At 44.8% G+C, this 18,748-nt stretch overlaps 1 protein-coding gene across 6 annotated transcripts in view; it reads right to left on the bottom strand.

Annotated features, from left to right (window-relative positions):
• Positions 1–1,884: 1,884 nt before the first annotated feature.
• LOC121582691 (scavenger receptor class B member 1) overlaps positions 1,885–18,748 on the bottom strand; it is a 61,716-nt gene continuing 44,852 nt past the window's right edge. The window contains exons 9-14 of one of the 6 annotated variants that reach the window (XM_041898692.2): positions 13,931–14,004; positions 7,909–7,960; positions 6,734–6,880; positions 3,932–3,976; positions 2,886–2,961; positions 2,058–2,149 (exon numbers count right to left, since the gene is read on the bottom strand). In XM_041898692.2, the coding sequence (XP_041754626.1) occupies positions 2,139–2,149; positions 2,886–2,961; positions 3,932–3,976; positions 6,734–6,880; positions 7,909–7,960; positions 13,931–14,004 (405 nt within the window). In that variant the 3' untranslated portion in view covers positions 2,058–2,138. Of the gene's footprint in view, positions 3,977–5,737; positions 6,881–7,908; positions 7,961–13,930; positions 14,005–18,748 lie in introns of those variants that run through there. The other 5 variants (XM_041898690.2, XM_041898694.2, XM_041898693.2 and 2 more) reach the window with 5 other exon arrangements.

Genomic DNA, 18,748 nt, shown 5'->3' on the forward strand with positions numbered 1-18,748 from the left:
TTTTTCCTGAAAATCACTGTGGGATTTTTAATGAATTTATTTGCAAATTATGGTGGAAAATAAGTATTTGGTCACCTACAAACAAGCAAGATTTCTGGCTCTCACAGACCTGTAACTTCTTCTTTAAGAGGCTCCTCTGTCCTCCACTCGTTACCTGTATTAATGTCACCTGTTTGAACTTGTTATCAGTATAAAAGACACCTGTCCACAACCTCAAACAGTCACACTCCAAACTCCACTATGGCCAAGACCAAAGAGCTGTCAAAGGACACCAGAATCAAAATTGTAGACCTGCACCAGGCTGGGAAGACAATCTGCAATAGGTAAGCAGCTTTGTTTGAAGAAATCAACTGTGGGAGCAATTATTAGGAAATGGAAGACATACAAGACCACTGATAATCTCCCTCGATCTGGGGCTCCACGCAAGATCTCACCCCGTGGGGTCAAAATGATCACAAGAACGGTGAGCAAAAATCCCAGAACCACACGGGGGGACCTAGTGAATGACCTGCAGAGAGCTGGGACCAAAGTAACAAAGCCTACCATCAGTAACACACTACGCCGCCAGGGACTCAAATCCTGCAGTGCCAGACGTGTCCCCCTGCTTAAGCCAGTACATGTCCAGGCCCGTCTGAAGTTTGCTAGAGTGCATTTGGATGATCCAGAAGAGGATTGGGAGAATGTCATATGGTCAGATGAAACCAAAATAGAACTTTTTGGTCAAAACTCAACTCGTCGTGTTTGGAGGACAAAGAATGCTGAGTTGCATCCAAAGAACACCATACCTACTGTGAAGCATGGGGGTGGAAACATCATGCTTTGGGGCTGTTTTTCTGCAAAGGGACCAGGACGACTGATCCATGTAAAGGAAAGAATGAATGGGGCCATGTATCGTGAGATTTTGAGTGAAAACCTCCTTCCATCAGCAAGGGCATTGAAGATGAAACGTGGCTGGGTCTTTCAGCATGACAATGATCCCAAACACACCGCCCGGGCAACGAAGGAGTGGCTTCGTAAGAAGCATTTCAAGGTCCTGGAGTGGCCTAGCCAGTCTCCAGATCTCAACCCCATAGAAAATCTTTGGAGGGGAGTTGAAAGTCCGTGTTGCCCAGCGACAGCCCCAAAACATCACTGCTCTAGAGGAGATCTGCATGGAGGAATGGGCCAAAATACCAGCAACAGTGTGTGAAAACCTTGTGAAGACTTACAGAAAACGTTTGACCTGTGTCATTGCCAACAAAGGGTATATAACAAAGTATTGAGAAACTTTTGTTATTGACCAAATACTTATTTTCCACCATAATTTGCAAATACATTCATAAAAAATCCTACAATGTGATTTTCTGGAATTTTTTTTCTCATTTTGTCTGTCATAGTTGACGTGTACCTATGATGAAAATTACAGGCCTCTCTCATGTTTTTAAGTGGGAGAACTTGCACAATTGGTGGCTGACTAAATACTTTTTTCCCCCCACTGTATATACTCCCCTTTATTACTTTTCAACCCCGCCATCCTTTCCCTACTTGGAGTAAATTAGTGAACAACAATGCCCAGGCCTCTACTTCCGGTCTATACTTACTATCTACACCTTATGGACACAGTTAATTTTACAATAATTCTAATATATATATATATATATATATATATTTTTTTTTTGCTCCTGAACTACTTCTACTCTCAACCTCTCCGCTCATTTTCATGATGTCCATCCGGTTTGCTTCTATATGCCATATCTTTCTAACTGTGCTCTTTCCCAAAAGCTCCCAACATACAACCTATATACTTATTATGGACACAGTAGGCTTACATTATTAGCTATCTTTGTTATTATTTGTTGTTATTTGTTATTAGTCCCATCCTTCAACTCTATTCAATACCTCCCATCTATCTCTTAACACCATCCATATAGGATTTCTGACTAAATACTTTTTTCCCCACTGTATATATATAAAAAAATAAGAGATCAAATTGTCAATCAGTAGCTATGGGGTTCCAGTGCTCTTCAGTCTCAAACACACAGACAGAGCCCTGCAGCACTGGGCTAGGCAGCTGTGGGTGTTAGTCCACACGGTCCTGTAGTAGAGGGGTTTTTACACTGGGTGAATCGCTCAAATTGGTGTCCAGTATGACAGTCCTCTCACATCTTATCTGTCAGGAGAACAAGAGAGTGTTAGTCAGAGAGGGGATAGAGACAGAGAGATTGAATGTGAGAAAATATGTTAAAAGCACAACACTGTTAGCATAGTTAGGATCAAGTATGCTCTCATTTGTCAGTTCTCTCTTTGAACAGATTCACTATCATCTTTATCAATCATCTATCAACTGCACACCCACGTATTTTCACTACAAAAGGCCAACAAAACAATGGCGAGTCACAGACATGCATACGCATGCAACTAAACAGACAAACACAGTCTCATGTCAGATGCAGAGTCCAGTTCACCTGTGTCAGTGCTTAAAGAGGGTCACCTGAAAACCACAACATCCTGTCAACATATCACCTAAAACATTGTTCATACAGCAATAGCAGTCTTCAACCGGAGGGTCTGCTGCAAGAGAATGTGTTAACTTTGGGCTGTTGGGAGTTCTGGCTCAAACCATGCTCAGATCTTTCGACTGGACACTTCCAAACACACACTCAAACCACGGGCAGAGAGAACTCTGGGTCGTATGAAACATGGCACAACAGCAGTGGATGAGAAAATGGTAGATTTAAAATGATAGAGATGTTGGTAAATGAATATGGGTGAGTGTGATGCCTATTGTGTGGGTCCTCAATGTGTGTGTGTCCTGTAGAAGAAAGGGTGTGTACACGCAAGATAAAGGAAGAGTGAGTGTGTGTACACCTAGGACATAAGAGTGTGTGTGTCGGCCTGAAACCCACCTTTGTCATTCACAATTAATGTTTCCGTCTGTAGTTTGTGGGCATCTGCGATGTTTACTGTGTCTTTAACAGATGCCTAAAAGATAACCAGACCTTCACTAAATCAGCCAATCAGAGCAGCTACAGAGCAACCTGATTGTCACAATATAATCAACCACCTGACAGCCAGAGACAAGGAGCTCAGGGCCGAGTTCAGCAGGAAAACGTTGGCAATAACTTTCAGATAGGAATGTATGATATAAAACAAACATACCCCACTGGTATATAGAATATGTAATCAACTCAGCTCTAGTCATGGCATTTCTATCTGCAACATTCCACAACGTTTTTGTACTGAACATGGCCCAGTATTTCGTTTCTCAGCCTTTGGGTCATTTAATAGTGTTGAGTGAGTGTGTGTGTGTTCATGCAGTGTGCGGTTTCATCATGCAGTTTGAAAACTGTGAGAGATGATTGAGGGCGTGGCATGCAAGACATCCAGGGTTAATGCGATTGGTTAATGACGCACCTCATACAGACAATCTTGACCAATCAATCGTGACATTTGGATTGATCAGATCGAGCTGATTGATCAGCTTCATACAGTAACACAAACAGACGAACTGATCTATATACATCCTTCTCCTACTGATCAGGAGAACTCTGGTCCCAGAAGGCCAGTGTGTGCAGGCTTTTGCACCAACCCAGCTTCTATACACCTGGTTCAGCTAATACTACAATAGTCAGTCTTCAATCTGACCATTATGACCAATAGAACTAGACTAAAGATCTAGAGACTACAACTCATTATGGTCCAGATTAAAGACCATGACCACTGTAGTTTAGCATGCGTTTTAGAACTGGTTGGATCAAAAGCCTGTACATCAATCCCCCAGGACCAGAGTTGGCCACTATTGCCTAATAATGGACTCAAGGCAGATCAGAATCTGTCAGGGTAAATCATTATTTTATTATTTTATATTCATATTGCTATCACATTCTTCTGATTGATATGATAGAGGCATGTTTTCAGGAGTGATTGGGAACAGTTTAACATGTGGACCAACCCCATGGTTCTGGATCACTGTAGGCGGATATTTTTTCAACGACGCCTGTAGGAAAGAAAGAAAAACCAGGACAACTGATTCCCTGCAACATTCACACCACAACAGTCATAACTCCATGACCTGAAATGCCTCAGGGTGTATGTTTGTCACAATAAATGTATGAGTACAGTCCATTGTCCTTAGGGAACATTGTGTTTCAGCATCTTGACTGTACATACAGTGGGGAAAAAAAGTATTTAGTCAGCCACCAATTGTGCAAGTTCTCCCACTTAAAAAGATGAGAGAAGCCTGTAATTTTCATCATAGGTACACGTCAACTATGACAGACAAAATGAGATTTTTTTTCTCCAGAAAATCACATTGTAGGATTTTTAATGAATTTATTGGCAAATGATGGTGGAAAATAAGTATTTGGTCAATAACAAAAGTTTCTCAATACTTTGTTATATACCCTTTGTTGGCAATGACACAGGTCAAACATTTTCTGTAAGTCTTCACAAGGTTTTCACACACTGTTGCTGGTATTTTGGCCCATTCCTCCATGCAGATCTCCTCTAGACCAGTGATGTTTTGGGGCTGTCGCTGGGCAACACGGACTTTCAACTCCCTCCAAAGATTTTCTATGGGGTTGAGATCTGGAGACTGGCTAGGCCACTCCAGGACCTTGAAATGCTTCTTACGAAGCCACTCATTCGTTGCCCGGGCGGTGTGTTTGGGATCATTGTCATGCTGAAAGACCCAGCCACGTTTCATCTTCAATGCCCTTGCTGATGGAAGGAGGTTTTCACTCAAAATCTCACAATACATGGCCCCATTCATTCTTTCCTTTACACGGATCAGTCGTCCTGGTCCCTTTGCAGAAAAACAGCCCCAAAGCATGATGTTTCCACCCCCACCCTTCATAGTAGGTATGGTGTTCTTTGGATGCAACTCAGCATTCTTTGTCCTCCAAACACGACGAGTTGAGTTTTTACCAAAAAGTTATATTTTGGTTTCATCTGACCATATGACATTCTCCCAATCCTCTTCTGGATCATCCAAATGCACTCTAGCAAACTTCAGACGGGCCTGGACATGTACTGGCTTAAGCAGGGGGACACGTCTGGCACTGCAGGATTTGAGTCCCTGGCGGCGTAGTGTGTTACTGATGGTAGGCTTTGTTACTTTGGTCCCAGCTCTCTGCAGGTCATTCACTAGGTCCCCCGTGTGGTTCTGGGATTTTTGCTCACCGTTCTTGTGATCATTTTGACCCCACGGGGTGAGATCTTGCGTGGAGCCCCAGATCGAGGGAGATTATCAGTGGTCTTGTATGTCTTCCATTTCCTAATAATTGCTCCCACAGTTGATTTCTTCAAACAAAGCTGCTTACCCATTGCAGATTCAGTCTTCCCAGCCTGGTGCAGGTCTACAATTTTGTTTCTGGTGTCCTTTGACAGCTCTTTGGTCTTGGCCATAGTGGAGTTTGGAGTGTGACTGTTTGAGGTTGTGGACAGGTGTCTTTTATACTGATAACAAGTTCAAACAGGTGCCATTAATACAGGTAACGAGTGGAGGACAGAGGAGCCTCTTAAAGAAGAAGTTACAGGTCTGTGAGAGCCAGAAATCTTGCTTGTTTGTAGGTGACCAAATACTTATTTTCCACCATCATTTGCAAGTAAATTCATTAAAAATCCTACGATGTGATTTTCTGGAAAACAAAATCTCAATTTGTCTGTCATAGTTGACGTGTACCTATGATGAAAATTACAGGCCTCTCTCATCTTTTTAAGTGGGAGAACTTGCACAATTGGTGGCTGACTAAATACTTTTTTTCCCCACTGTACACAGGTGTGATCAAAATGATGCATCTAAAGTCTACATAGCTAGTCTAGCCAGTAGATTCTCCACAGCTAGTCTAGCCAGTAGATTCTCCACAGCTAGTCTAGCCAGTAGATTATCCACAGCTAGTCTAGCCAGTAGATTCTCCACAGCTAGTCTAGCCAGTAGATTCTCCACAGCTAGTCTAGCCAGTAGATGATATACAGCTACTGTAAGGCAGCATACAAATCACATGATCCTCACTAGGGAAGTGAGAGTGTGTACACAGCTAATGGTTGCCTAAATTCTCCAAAACAAATCCGATGTTCCAAAAGGAAAATAAACTTGAAATGGGCATTATAGCAGAACTGACATGATACCCCATACTTAACGATATCTTGTAATAAACTGGAACATTAAGAGTTATGTCCACGTGTTCATCAAATTAACTGGCTAATGTATAGCGTTAGCTATGAAAAATACAACATATGGCCTTTGGATGGTAACATGAGTGAGTGTGTGCGCATTAGGGAAATCTCTCCCGTTATTAGTCTAATGAGAGTCAGGAGGGGGGTTGAGACCGTGTCCCCAAGTGGCACCTCTGCACTGTACAGTATAGATCACTGAACACACCATAACCCACAATCTACTGATCTACTCAGAGGGAGATTGGGTACCCCATCAGTGAACTACAAACTTGGTTTACTGTGCTGTATACCCCTACTGGTGGATAGAGGGGGAGCACCAGTGTGTTGGTTTGTTAGGCAAGGCTGTGGGAAGTCTCTCTGTTCTCTGGTGGCTAGTGGAGGGCTGCTCAGGATTGTCCAAGAGTCGCAGTATTTAGTACACATGCCACGCAAACCAAAGAATGAGTATGTTATTTCTCTCCTCTCTCACAACCACTTGTACCACATCCAGTTTGTGAACAAACTTACAAACACTCTCTCTCCCATCCATCCCTCCACACAGGCGGTGAGCCATGCACATGCAGTGTAGAGGCCTTACCTTCTCCCTGTAGCGTAGTAGTACAGCTCCCAGTATTGTGGCCAGGCCCAGGCCTATGAAACAGTACTGCATGTACACCATCACCATTGGCAATATCACCAGGTTAGTGTGGAACGTCGTCAGGATTTCACCGTCGATATAACCACTCTACAAAAGGGGGAGAGGGAGCAAAAATATAATGAGTGGACTGAGATATGGGGGTGTAGAAAGGGTTAGGGGTAAGTATATACACTAGGGTTATGGGTGAGGAATATAGAGAGTGTTGGAGGTGGAGCGATGGGCATGGGGAATACAACAGGTTAGGGGCAGAGCGTGTTAGCGGCAGAGCATGTTGGGGGCGAGAGATGGGTATGGGGTATACAGCAGGTTGGGGGTGGAGAGTGTTGGGGGTGGAGAGATGGGTATGGGTTATACAGCAGGTTGGGGGTGGAGAGTGTTGGGGTGGAGAGATGGGTATGGGGTATACAGCAGGTTGGGGGCAGAGCGTGTTTGGGGGTGGAGAGATGGGTATGAGGTATACAGCAGGTTAAAAAATCGAATCAAATGTTATTGATCGCATACACATATTTAGCAGATGTTATTGCGGGTATAGCGAAATGCTTGTGTTCCTAGCTCCAACAGTGCAGTAATATCTAACAATACACACAAATCTAAAAAGTAAAATAATGGAATTATGTAATATTAGGACGAGCAATGTCGGAGTCCAGAGGTTAGGGGTGGAGAGTGTTGGGGGTGGAGAGATGGGTATGGGGTATACAGCAGGTTAAGGGTGGAGAGATGGGTATGGGGTATACAGCAGGTTAAGGGTGGAGAGATGGGTATGGGGTATACAGCAGGTTAAGGGTGGAGATGGGTATGGGATATACAGCAGGTTAAGGGTGGAGAGATGGGTATGGGGTATACAGCAGGTTAAGGGTGGAGAGATGGGTATGGGGTATACAGCAGGTTGGGGGTGGAGAGATGGGTATGGGGTATACAGCAGGTTAAGGGTGGAGATATGGGTATGGGGTATACAGCAGGTTAAGGGTGGAGAGATGGGTATGGGGTATACAGCAGGTTAAGGGTGGAGAGATGGGTATGGGGTATACAGCAGGTTAAGGGTGGAGAGATGGGTTTGGGGTATAAAGCAAGTTAAGGGGGTAAGAGAACCCAGTAATATCCTCATCATCAGTCACCTCCTCAAACCAGATCATGGGCATCATCACCTCTGAGATCTTCCCTGTTTCCCTGCACCAGACAAACAAAGACAAATCGTCACACAGTTATACACACAAATGCATGAAACTGTCACCGCAGAGGAAGACTGTTGTTCTCTCCTCAGAAACTCCCAGATTGAACAGGACCCTCCAGCTTTGTGGCTAAAGGTCAGGGGTCAGGGATTGTCCTTTATGACATGCACATGTTGAACTATGGAGTGATGGGTTGGGGGTTAGATAGTTATAGATCAGAGGCAGGACCTAAAATTAACACCCTCCACCCACCAAATGCGTGTAGATTTTGGCATTGGCGGGCAGAATGTCTAGCAGTGGTTACACAGAGCACTTGGGCAATCCAAAGCCCACATGTAAAGAATATTAATTAAAGAATGCATCAGTGATTTGTAGGCCATTTCTTACAACCTTCTGAAGACATTACGGCATGAGAATGCCTGTGTAACGTTATAACATTTACATAATTTAGCAGACGCTCTTATCCAGAGCGACTTACAAATTGGTGCATTCAACTTATGATAGCCAGTGGGACAACCACTTTTCTTCTTCTTTTTTTTATGGGGGGTTAGAAGGATTACTTTATATTATTCCAGGTATTCCTTAAAGAGGTAGGGTTTCAAGTGTCTCCGGAAGGTGGTCAGTGACTCTGCTGTCCCGGCGTCGTGGGGGAGCTTATTCCACCATTGGGGTGCCAGAGCAGCGAATAGCTTTGACTGGGCTGAGCGGGAACTGTGCTTCCGTAGAGGTAGGGGAGCTAGCAGGCCAGAGGTGGATGAACGTAGTGCCCTCGTTTGGGTGTAGGGTCTAATCAGAATCTGAAGGTAAGGAGGTGCCGTTCCCCTCACAGCTCCGTAGGCAAGCACCATGGTCTTGTAGTAGATGCGAGCCTCAACTGGAAGCCAGTGGAGTGTGCGGAGGAGCGGGGTGACATGAGAGAACTTGGGAAGGTTGAACACTAGACGGGCTGCAGCGTTCTGGCTAAGTTGTAGGGGTTTAATGGCACAGGCAGGGAGCCCAGCCAACAGCGAGTTGCAGTAATCCAGACGGGAGATGACAAGTGACTGGATTAGGACCTGTGCCGCTTTCTGTGTAAAGTAGGGTCGTATTCTGCGAATGTTGTAGAGCATGAACCTGCAGGATCAGGTCACCGCTTTGATGTTAGCGGAGAACGACAGGGTGTTGTCCAGGGTCATGCCAAGGTTCTTTGCACTCTGGGAGGAGGACACAATGGAGTTGTCAACCGTGATGGCGAGATCATGGAGCGGGCATTCCTTCCCCGGGAGGAAGAGCAGCTCCATCTTGCAGAGGTTCAGCTTGAGGTGGTGATCCGGACATCCACACTGATATGTCTGCCAGACATGCAGAGATGTGATTCGCCACCTGGTTATCAGAAGGGGAAAGGAGAAAATTAATTGTGTGTCGTCTGTGTAGCAATGATAGGAGAGACCATGTGAGGATATGACAGAGCCAAGTGACTTGGTGTATAGAGAAAATAGGAGAGGGCCTAGAACTGAGCCCTGGGGGACGCCAGTGGTGAGAGCACGTGGTGCGGAGACAGATTTTCGCCACGCCACCTGGTAGGAGCGACCTGTCAAGTAGGACGCAATCCAAGAGTGAGCAACGCCGGAGATGCCCAACTCGGAGAGGGTGGAGAGGAGGATCTGATGGTTCACAGTATCAAAGGCAGCGGATAGTTCTAGAAGGATAAGAGCAGAGGAGAGAGAGTTAGCTTTAGCAGTGCGGAGAGCCTCCGTGACACAGAGAAGAGCAGTCTCAGTTGAATGACCAATCTTGAAACCTGACTGGTTTGGATGAAGAAGGTCATTCTGAGAGAGATAGCAGGAGAGTTGGCTAGAGACGGCACGCTCAATAGTTTTGAAGAGAAAAGAAAGAAGGGATACTGGTCTGTAGTTGTTGACATCGGAGGGATCGAGTGTAGGTTTTTTGAGGAGGGGTGCAACTCTCGCTCTCTTGAAGACGGAAGGGACATGGCCAGCGGTCAAGGATGAGTTGATGAGCGAGGTGAGGTAAGGGAGAAGGTCACCGGAAATGGTCTGGAGAAGAGAGGAGGGGATAGGGTCAAGCGGGCAGGTTGTTGGGCGGCCGGCCAATACAAGTCGCAAGATTTCATCTGGAGAGAGAGGGGAGAAAGAAGTCAAAGCATAGGGTAGGGCAGTGTGAGCAGGACCAGCGGTGTCATTTGTCTTAATAAATGAGGATCTGATGTTGTCAACCTTCTTTTCAAAATGGTTGACAAAGTCATCCACAGAGAGGGAGGAGGAGGATTCAGCAGGGAGGAGAAGGTGGCAAAGAGCTTCCTAGGGTTAGAGGCAGAGGCTTGAAATTCAGAGTGGTAGAAAGTGGCTTTGGCAGCGGAAACAGAGGAAGAGAATGTAGAGAAGAGGGAGTGAAAAGATGATAGGTCCGCAGGGAGTCTAGTTTTCCTCCATTTCCGCTCGGCTGCCCGGAGCCCTCTTCTGTGAGCTCGCAATGAGTCGTCAAGCCACGGAGCAGGAGGGGAGGACCGAGCCGGCCGGGAGGATAGGGGACATACAGAGTCAAAAGATGCAGAAAGGGAGGAGAGGAGGGTTGAGGAGGCAGAATCAGGAGATCAGAGGGAGAAGGATTTAGCAGGGGGAAGAGATGATAGGATGGAAGAGGAGAGAGTAGCGGGAGAGAGTGAAGGTTGCGACGGCACATTACCATCTGAGTAGGGGCAGAGTGAGTAGTGTTGGAGGAGAGCGAGAGAGAAAAGGATACAAAGTAGTGGTCGGAGACTTGGAGGGGAGTTGCAGTGAGATTAGTAGAAGAACAGCATCTAGTAAAGATGAGGTCAAGCGTATTGCCTGCCTTGTGAGTAGGGGGGGACGGTGAGAGGGTGAGGTCAAAAGAGGAAAGGAGTGGAAAGAAGGAGGCAGAGCGAAATGAGTCAAAGGCAGACGTAGGGGAGGTTAAAGTCACCCAGAACTGTGAGGGGTGAGCCATCCTCAGGAAAGGAACTTATCAAGGCGTCAAGCTCATTGATGAACTCTCCAAGGGAACCTGGAGGGCGATAAATGACAAGGATGTTAAGCTTGAATGGGCTAGTGACTGTGACAGCATGGAATTCAAATGAGGAGATAGACAGATGGGTCAGGGGGAAAAGAGAGGATTCCTGTGCCACCGCCGCGCTGACCAGATGCTCTCGGGGTATGCGAGAACACATGGTCAGACGAGGAAAGAGCAGTGGGAGTAGCAGTGTTTTCTGTGGTAATCCATGTTTCCGTCAGCGCCAAGAAGTCAAGGGACTGGAGGGTAGCATAGGCTGAGATGAACTCTGCCTTGTTGGCCGCAGAACGGCATTTCCAGAGGCTCCCAGAGACCTGGAACTCCACGTCGGTCGTGCGCGCAGGGACTACCAGGTTAGAGTGGCAACAGCCACATGGTGTGAAGCGTTTGTATGGCCTGTGCAGAGAGGAGAGAACAGGGATAGATAGACACATAGTTGACAGGCTACAGAAAACGGCTACAATAATGCAAAGGAGATCGGAATGAAATGAACTAAACATCTGGGAAAGCGAGAGAGCGGGGCCTCCCTCACTTACGTTTCACTGAAACACTCAAATATAACTCTCCCAACTTCACTTTAGAAATTATAATTGTTGTAAACTACAGCGGTTCAATGTTTTCTAGGAATAGACTAACTTAGTTTATTCAGCTAGCTAACTTGGTACAGTATTCTTCCGTGAAAACCGTCCAGGGCACCGAATCCTATGACGCCATAGCCAACTAGCATGCCAGCCTCCAATAACACGGTTTAGCACCAATACTCGGTTACAGCAAACCACCAGTGTGTTAACACGCCAAGCAGATCATTAGTCTCCGTGTCTAACGTTGTGTAAAGTTTTAGGTTAGTTTTGACAGTTTGAGTGAGTCCGTCGTCAACTTATTCAGCCAGTTAGTTAGCTAGAATAGTTAGCATACTAGCTAGCCATTGCTCTTTGCCAATGAAAAAACCCTCCTCCCACGGCACGAACACACAGAGAGAGCCAAGCTAACGTTGACTAGTCACCCATGTCCTGAATTCCCTTGAACGACTCTGGTTACCAGTAAACCAGAAAATCACATTGTAGGATTTTTAATGAATTTATTTGCAAATTATGGTGGAAAATAAGTATTTGGTCACCTACAAACAAGCAAGATTTCTGGCTCTCACAGACCTGTAACTTCTTCTTTAAGAGGCTCCTCTGTCCTCCACTCGTTACCTGTATTAATGGCACCTGTTTGAACTTGTTATTAGTATAAAAGACACCTGTCCACAACCTCAAACAGTCACACTGCAAACTTCACTATGGCCAAGACCAAAGAGCTGTCAAAGGACACCAGAAACAAAATTGTAGACCTGCACCAGGCTGGGAAGACTGAATCTGCAATAGGTAAGCAGCTTCGTTTGAAGAAATCAACTGTGGGAGCAATTATTAGGAAATGGAAGACATACAAGACCACTGATAATCTCCCTCGATCTGGGGCTCCACGCAAGATCTCACCCCGTGGGGTCAAAATGATCACAAGAACGGTGAGCAAAAATCCCAGAACCACACGGGGGGACCTAGTGAATGATCTGCAGAGAGCTGGGACCAAAGTAACAAAGCCTACCATCAGTAACACACTACGCCGCCAGGGACTCAAATCCTGCAGTGCCAGATGTGTCCCCCTGCTTAAGCCAGTACATGTCCAGGCCCGTCTGAAGATTGCTAGAGTGCATTTGGATGATCCAGAAGAGGATTGGGAGAATGTCATATGTTCAGATGAAACCAAAATAGAACTTTATGGTAAAAACTCAACTTGTCGTGTTTGGAGGACAAAGAATGCTGAGTTGCATCCAAAGAACACCATACCTACTGTGAAGCATGGGGGTGGAAACATCATGCTTTGGGGCTGTTTTTCTGCAAAGGGACCAGGACGACTGATCCGTGTAAAGGAAAGAATGAATGGGGCCATGTATCGTGAGATTTTGAGTGTAAACCTCCTTCCATCAGCAAGGGCATTGAAGATGAAACGTGGCTGGGTCTTTCAGCATGACAATGATCCCAAACACACCGCCCGGGCAACGAAGGAGTGGCTTCGTAAGAAGCATTTCAAGGTCCTGGAGTGGCCTAGCCAGTCTCCAGATCTCAACCCCATAGAAAATCTTTGGAGGGAGTTGAAAGTCCGTGTTGCCCAGCGACAGCCCCAAAACATCACTGCTCTAGAGGAGATCTGCAGGGAGGAATGGGCCAAAATACCAGCAACAGTGTGTGAAAACCTTGTGAAGACTTACAGAAAACGTTTGACCTGTGTCATTGCCAACAAAGGGTATATAACAAAGTATTGAGTAACTTTTGTTATTGACCAAATACTTATTTTCCACCATAATTTGCAAATAAATTCATTAAAAATCCTACAATGTGATTTTCTGGATTTCTTTTTCTCATTTTGTCTGTCATAGTTGACGTGTACCTATGATGAAAATTACAGGCCTCTCTCATCTTTCTAAGTGGGAGAACTTGCACAATTGGTGGCTGACTAAATACTTTTTTTCCCCACTGTAAGTGCAAAGCTAGCCACTGAATCGATTCAGCCAGTTCGCGTCTACTACCTGGCTAAGTGGCTCTGTAGCCAGAAAAATCTGCCGTTCTGCCCTTGAACAAGGGAGTTACCACAACAACTGCTCCCCGGGCGCCGTGGACGTCGATTAAGGCAGCCCCCAGCACCTCTCTGATTCAGAGGGGTTGGGTTAAATGCGGAAGAGACATTTCAGTTGAATGCATTCAGTTGTGCAACTGACTCGGTATCACCCTTCCCAATCACCAGTCTTTTGCAAGGTGCGGCAGAAATCATTAAAGGGCAACGATACACTTTAAAAAGAAATCTGAGTGACTGGTAGATTATTTATTTTTTTCATCTACCTGCCACAGTGGCTGGTGAACAAAAAAGGTTAGAGGCCCTGGGTAGGGGTTATCCTTACGTGATTCCAGACACCTTCTTCATGTACAAGTTGAGCTGCAGACGGATAGACACATTCAGAGGCACACCAGTCTCCTGCAGAGAGAGAGAGATATTCATAAACATCTTTACAACTTCAATAAGTCAAATAGGGAAAATACTTGCCACAGCAAGCAAGTAAACAATGTTGGGTTGTTGGAGGAAGAGAGAGAAACATGTTCCCTAGACATCGCTAATGACAAAGAAGTGGTCTGTGCTGAGTGCACTCTAAATACTGAGGCGACCAATTGAAATAGATTTAGCATTTGGACAAGGGCTCTTTGGCCTCTAAGTTGAAGAAGCAGTCGTTACGCTTAGTGAGAGCTAGAATCAAACGTCTCGTCTCCCTCTTTTCTCTTCTACCAGGGTTATCTCATTCCACTCCCTTGGTTTCCAAACTCACAATAGTTTGTGGCACAAAACGACTTTGTCATCATAACCGGACTGACAGTCTCCTTGACCATCGCTCTGTTTTCCAAGCCATCCCCAGGCTGCTTAAAGTCTGTACTTTGTCAAAAACAGGAACACACACACACCTAGCTAAATTAATACTCAAGGGACTTACATATGTGCGGATGCATATGGACACACATGCACATTAAGTGCAAAAATACCCTCTGGACAGAGACTGAGCATCGGTCCCACACACAATCAACTATGACTTGTCTGTTAGCGGGCTTAGTCCTTTTACAATATAAGAGAAACATATTGAAAACATTTGCCTAACATAAAAAAAAGATTTTTGTCCCCAGTCTTACTTAGAAATTAAACCTTTAATGCCTGTCATACAGCAATGTGTGTGTGTGTAGTTCCCTAGTTTCAAATGGAGGAATAAACATTGTACTGTATAGGCCTACATAGTCAGGTGACCTGATCAAGATATATCCATATCAATGTTTTATGGGTGATCTATATCTAAGTTATCTATATCCTCCTCATACGGATTACTCTGCTGTACTTTACTCTTTGCCCTGTCCTGTCATATGGGAATGTTTGCGTTGCTCTTCATGCTGTAAATATTTCCCCACAATCTACTGTAGTTAATAAGAAGTGTTAGATCGATAGATAAGCAGGCAAACAGACAAAGCTGTTTATATGCTTCTAAGGAAGGGATTCCAAAATAGTGTGGGGGAACTTCCTTATTATGTTTTATTTATCTCTTAGTTTTCTCAGTTACTTACCTGGTAAAATATCTCATTTTACAGCAACGACCTGGGGAATAGTTACAGGGGAGAGGAGGGGAGATAAATGATCCAATTGGAAGGTGGGGATGATTAGCTGGCCATGACTGTATGAGGGCCAGATTGGGAAGTTAGCCAGGACACCAGGGTTAACACCCCCACTCTTACGATAAGTTCAATGGGCTCTTTAGTGACCACAGAGAGTCAGGACACCCGTTTAACGTCCCATCCGAAAGACTGCACCCTACACAGGGCAATGTCCCCAATCACTGCCCTGGGGCATTGGGATATATTTTTTTTAGACTAGAGGAAAGAGTGCCTCCTACTGACCCTCCAACACCACTTCCAGCAACATCTAGTCTCCCATGCAGGGACCGACAAGGACCAAACCTGCTTAGCTTCAGAGGCAAGCCAGCAGTGGGATGCAGGGTGGTATGCTGCTTATGGATCATACTAACAGCTGAAGATTGGGTCCTAGCTAGAAACACTAGCTGGTGTTATTGATTTGTTTTGTGAAAAGATCATTTGAAAGGATTCATGTGCATCCCAACACAGAAAGGTTTGAGAAACAACCATTGTTATTAAGAGAGAGGCACATTAGGATAATCTCAGATCGTTAGTGATTTCACTTGAGGTGAGAGTATTAGTTGTCCAAGCAGACACTTTCACAAGCCATGAGAGTTGTTTTTCACCCCATCTGAAACATCAATACCTGCCTGTACCATATCACACCACATTAGTGGATAACATGGGACAATAAGAGTGATCTCCAACCTTAGTCACAATAACATTTTACTGCCTACACTCATAAAACAGACTGACAAATCAACATTATCTACTGAGTCCATTAGCTAACATCTCAGTACAGATCTATGGGTTACATACATCAATAGATAATTAGTGAAAACTGACTGAAGGGAGGTCATTAATCTGTCATTATCAAAACTGGAGATTAGATACAGTCAGGGTCTGTCAGGTGAGGTCAAAAACTGAAGTGTTAAACTAGACTATACAGTTAAACCGTAGACAATATGTATTTGACAGATCAGCAACTCTGTTCATACAAGTTGTCAAAATATGACCTTATTGTTTGGACTTCCGTTAGCAAGTTTCAACAAAAAGGGGGGTGGGGTGGGCAAGCTCGTGACTGCCTAGAGGCTGTTGGGGCCAGCTTGCCAGACAGATTGAGCCTAGTCCTGGACTAAAAAGCATGCTTAATATAACTTTTCCATTTAAACTTTTTAAATCCAGAAATAGGCTTAATCTGTGTCACACACCTTGAAGTTGTTACATGCCAATTTAGTAGATATACTTCATTCTAACAGTTCCAATGCTGTTTTTCAGGCCCATCTTCGTTCAGTAAAAACCCCAATTCTGTTTCTCCACAAGACTGTTGAGACTACACCCTGCCTGGAAACAAACATCCAGATGCAAACAAGACCACAGCCAGACCCAGAGGTGGTGAGGAACTGTACAGTAGGTGGGGTAGTGTGAGTACCATGCACACACAGTCATACACATATACCCGCACCCTTCCCCCCTGCACACACACCCATCCCACAAACACACACTAACACACAGAGAGAGAGAGAGAGAGAGAGATAGAAAAAAAACACTTGGATCATTTGAGGAGAGAGTTATATTATCCTGTTCTGGTTCTGTTCAGAGAGTTCTGTCTAGGAGACAGTTCTAGGAGAGTTGGATGGACCTTTGGGACCGCAAGGAGTCATGCTGGGATCTAACTCAATGGTTAATCCCACATCGGGGAGCCTTCCTCCACTCTCCCTCCTCGAGCTCTGCATGGCTCAACTGTCCCTGTCTGACCCCACTGCCTGCCAATAGTTACAGCAGCAGTTATGAACGTCATGTCTTCACTTAGCTAAAGAACCCTCCCTGTATGGAAGTAAACTTCCACGTCCTCTATTAAAGAGGACCAAGAGGACTGAGTTAGTGGCACAGGAGGTAGTGCACTACTGCACTTCCCATGGATAGGGCTGTGGCAGTCATTAGATTTTATCAGACCTTATTGTCATGCAAAACACTGCTGGTCTCACGGTAGTTTACCATTAAATGAACAAACATGTTTAGCATCTCCAGGCTCCACTCATACAAGCAGCACAAAAGCCTCTGATGCATGTCTTAGGATCATAAATCAACTGAACATTCACCATCACAAATACATTATTTATTTTAGGCAGGTCAAAAGAAACATGATATGAAGAAAATGTATTTCAGAATAACACAATATGAGCTGGCCAAATGTATTTGGCTATGCACCATAGGCTTGTTCATTTAGCAGACAAGATATGCTTATAAATACTGTGCCATTATTTTATAGTCAGAAGAATATAATTGAACTTCGCTGAATGAAATAGAATTGATATTTTGAGTGTAAAAGTGATAATTTGAAACAGGTCCTATATGCAAGATTTAGAGTTACAGTTGAAGTCTGAAGTTTACATACACTTAGGTTGGAGTCATTAAAACTCGTTTTTCAACCACTCCACAAATTTCTTGTTAACAAACTATAGTTTTGGCAAGTCTGTTAGGACATCTACTTTGTGCATGACAAGTAATTTTTCCAACAATTGTTTACAGACAAATTATTTCACTTATACAGTGAGGGAAAAAAGTATTTGATCCCCTGCTGATTTTGTACGTTTGCCCACTGACAAAGAAATGATCAGTCTATAATTTTAATGGTAGGTTTATTTGAACAGTGAGAGACAGAAAAACGCATGTCAAAAATGTTATAAATTGATTTCCTTTTAATGAGAGAAATAAGTATTTGACCCCCTCTCAATCAGAAAGATTTCTGGCTCCCAGGTGTCTTTTATACAGGTAACGAGCTGAGATTAGGAGCACACTCTTAAAGGGAGTGCTCCTAATCTCAGTTTGTTACCTGTATGAAAGACACCTGTCCACAGAAGCAATCAATCAGATTACAAACTCTCCACCATGGCCAAGACCAAAGAGCTCTCCAAGGATGTCAGGGACAAGACTGTAGACCTACACAAGGCTGGAATGGGCTACAAGACCATCGCCAAGCAGCTTAGTGGGAAGGTGACAACAGTTGGTGCGATTATTCGCAAATGGAAGAAACACAAAATAACTGTCAATCTCCCTCGGCCTGGGGCTCCATGCAAGATCTCACCTCGTGGAGTTGCAATGATCATGAGAACGGTGAGGAATCAGCCCAGAACTACACGGGAGGATCTTGTCAATGATCTCAAGGCAGCTGGGACCATAGTCACCAAGAAAACTATTGGTAACACACTACACCGTGAAGGACTGAAATCCTGCAGCGCCTGCAAGGTCCCCCTGCTCAAGAAAGCACATATACAGGCCCGTCTGAAGATTGCCAATGAACATCTGAATGATTCAGAGGAGAACTGGGTGAAAGTGTTGTGGTCAGATGAGACCAAAATCGAGGTCTTTGGCATCAACTCAACTCGCTGTGTTTGTAGGAGGAGGAATGCTGCCTATGACCCCAAGAACACCATCCCCACCGTCAAACAAGGAGGTGGAAACATTATGCTTTGGGGGTGTTTTTCTGCTAAGGGAACAGGACAACTTCACCGCATCAAAGGGACGATGGACGGGGCCGTGTACCGTCAAAT

This window comes from Coregonus clupeaformis, chromosome 15 (assembly GCF_020615455.1).
Source record: "Coregonus clupeaformis isolate EN_2021a chromosome 15, ASM2061545v1, whole genome shotgun sequence".
Classification (NCBI taxonomy): Eukaryota; Metazoa; Chordata; class Actinopteri; order Salmoniformes; family Salmonidae; genus Coregonus; species Coregonus clupeaformis.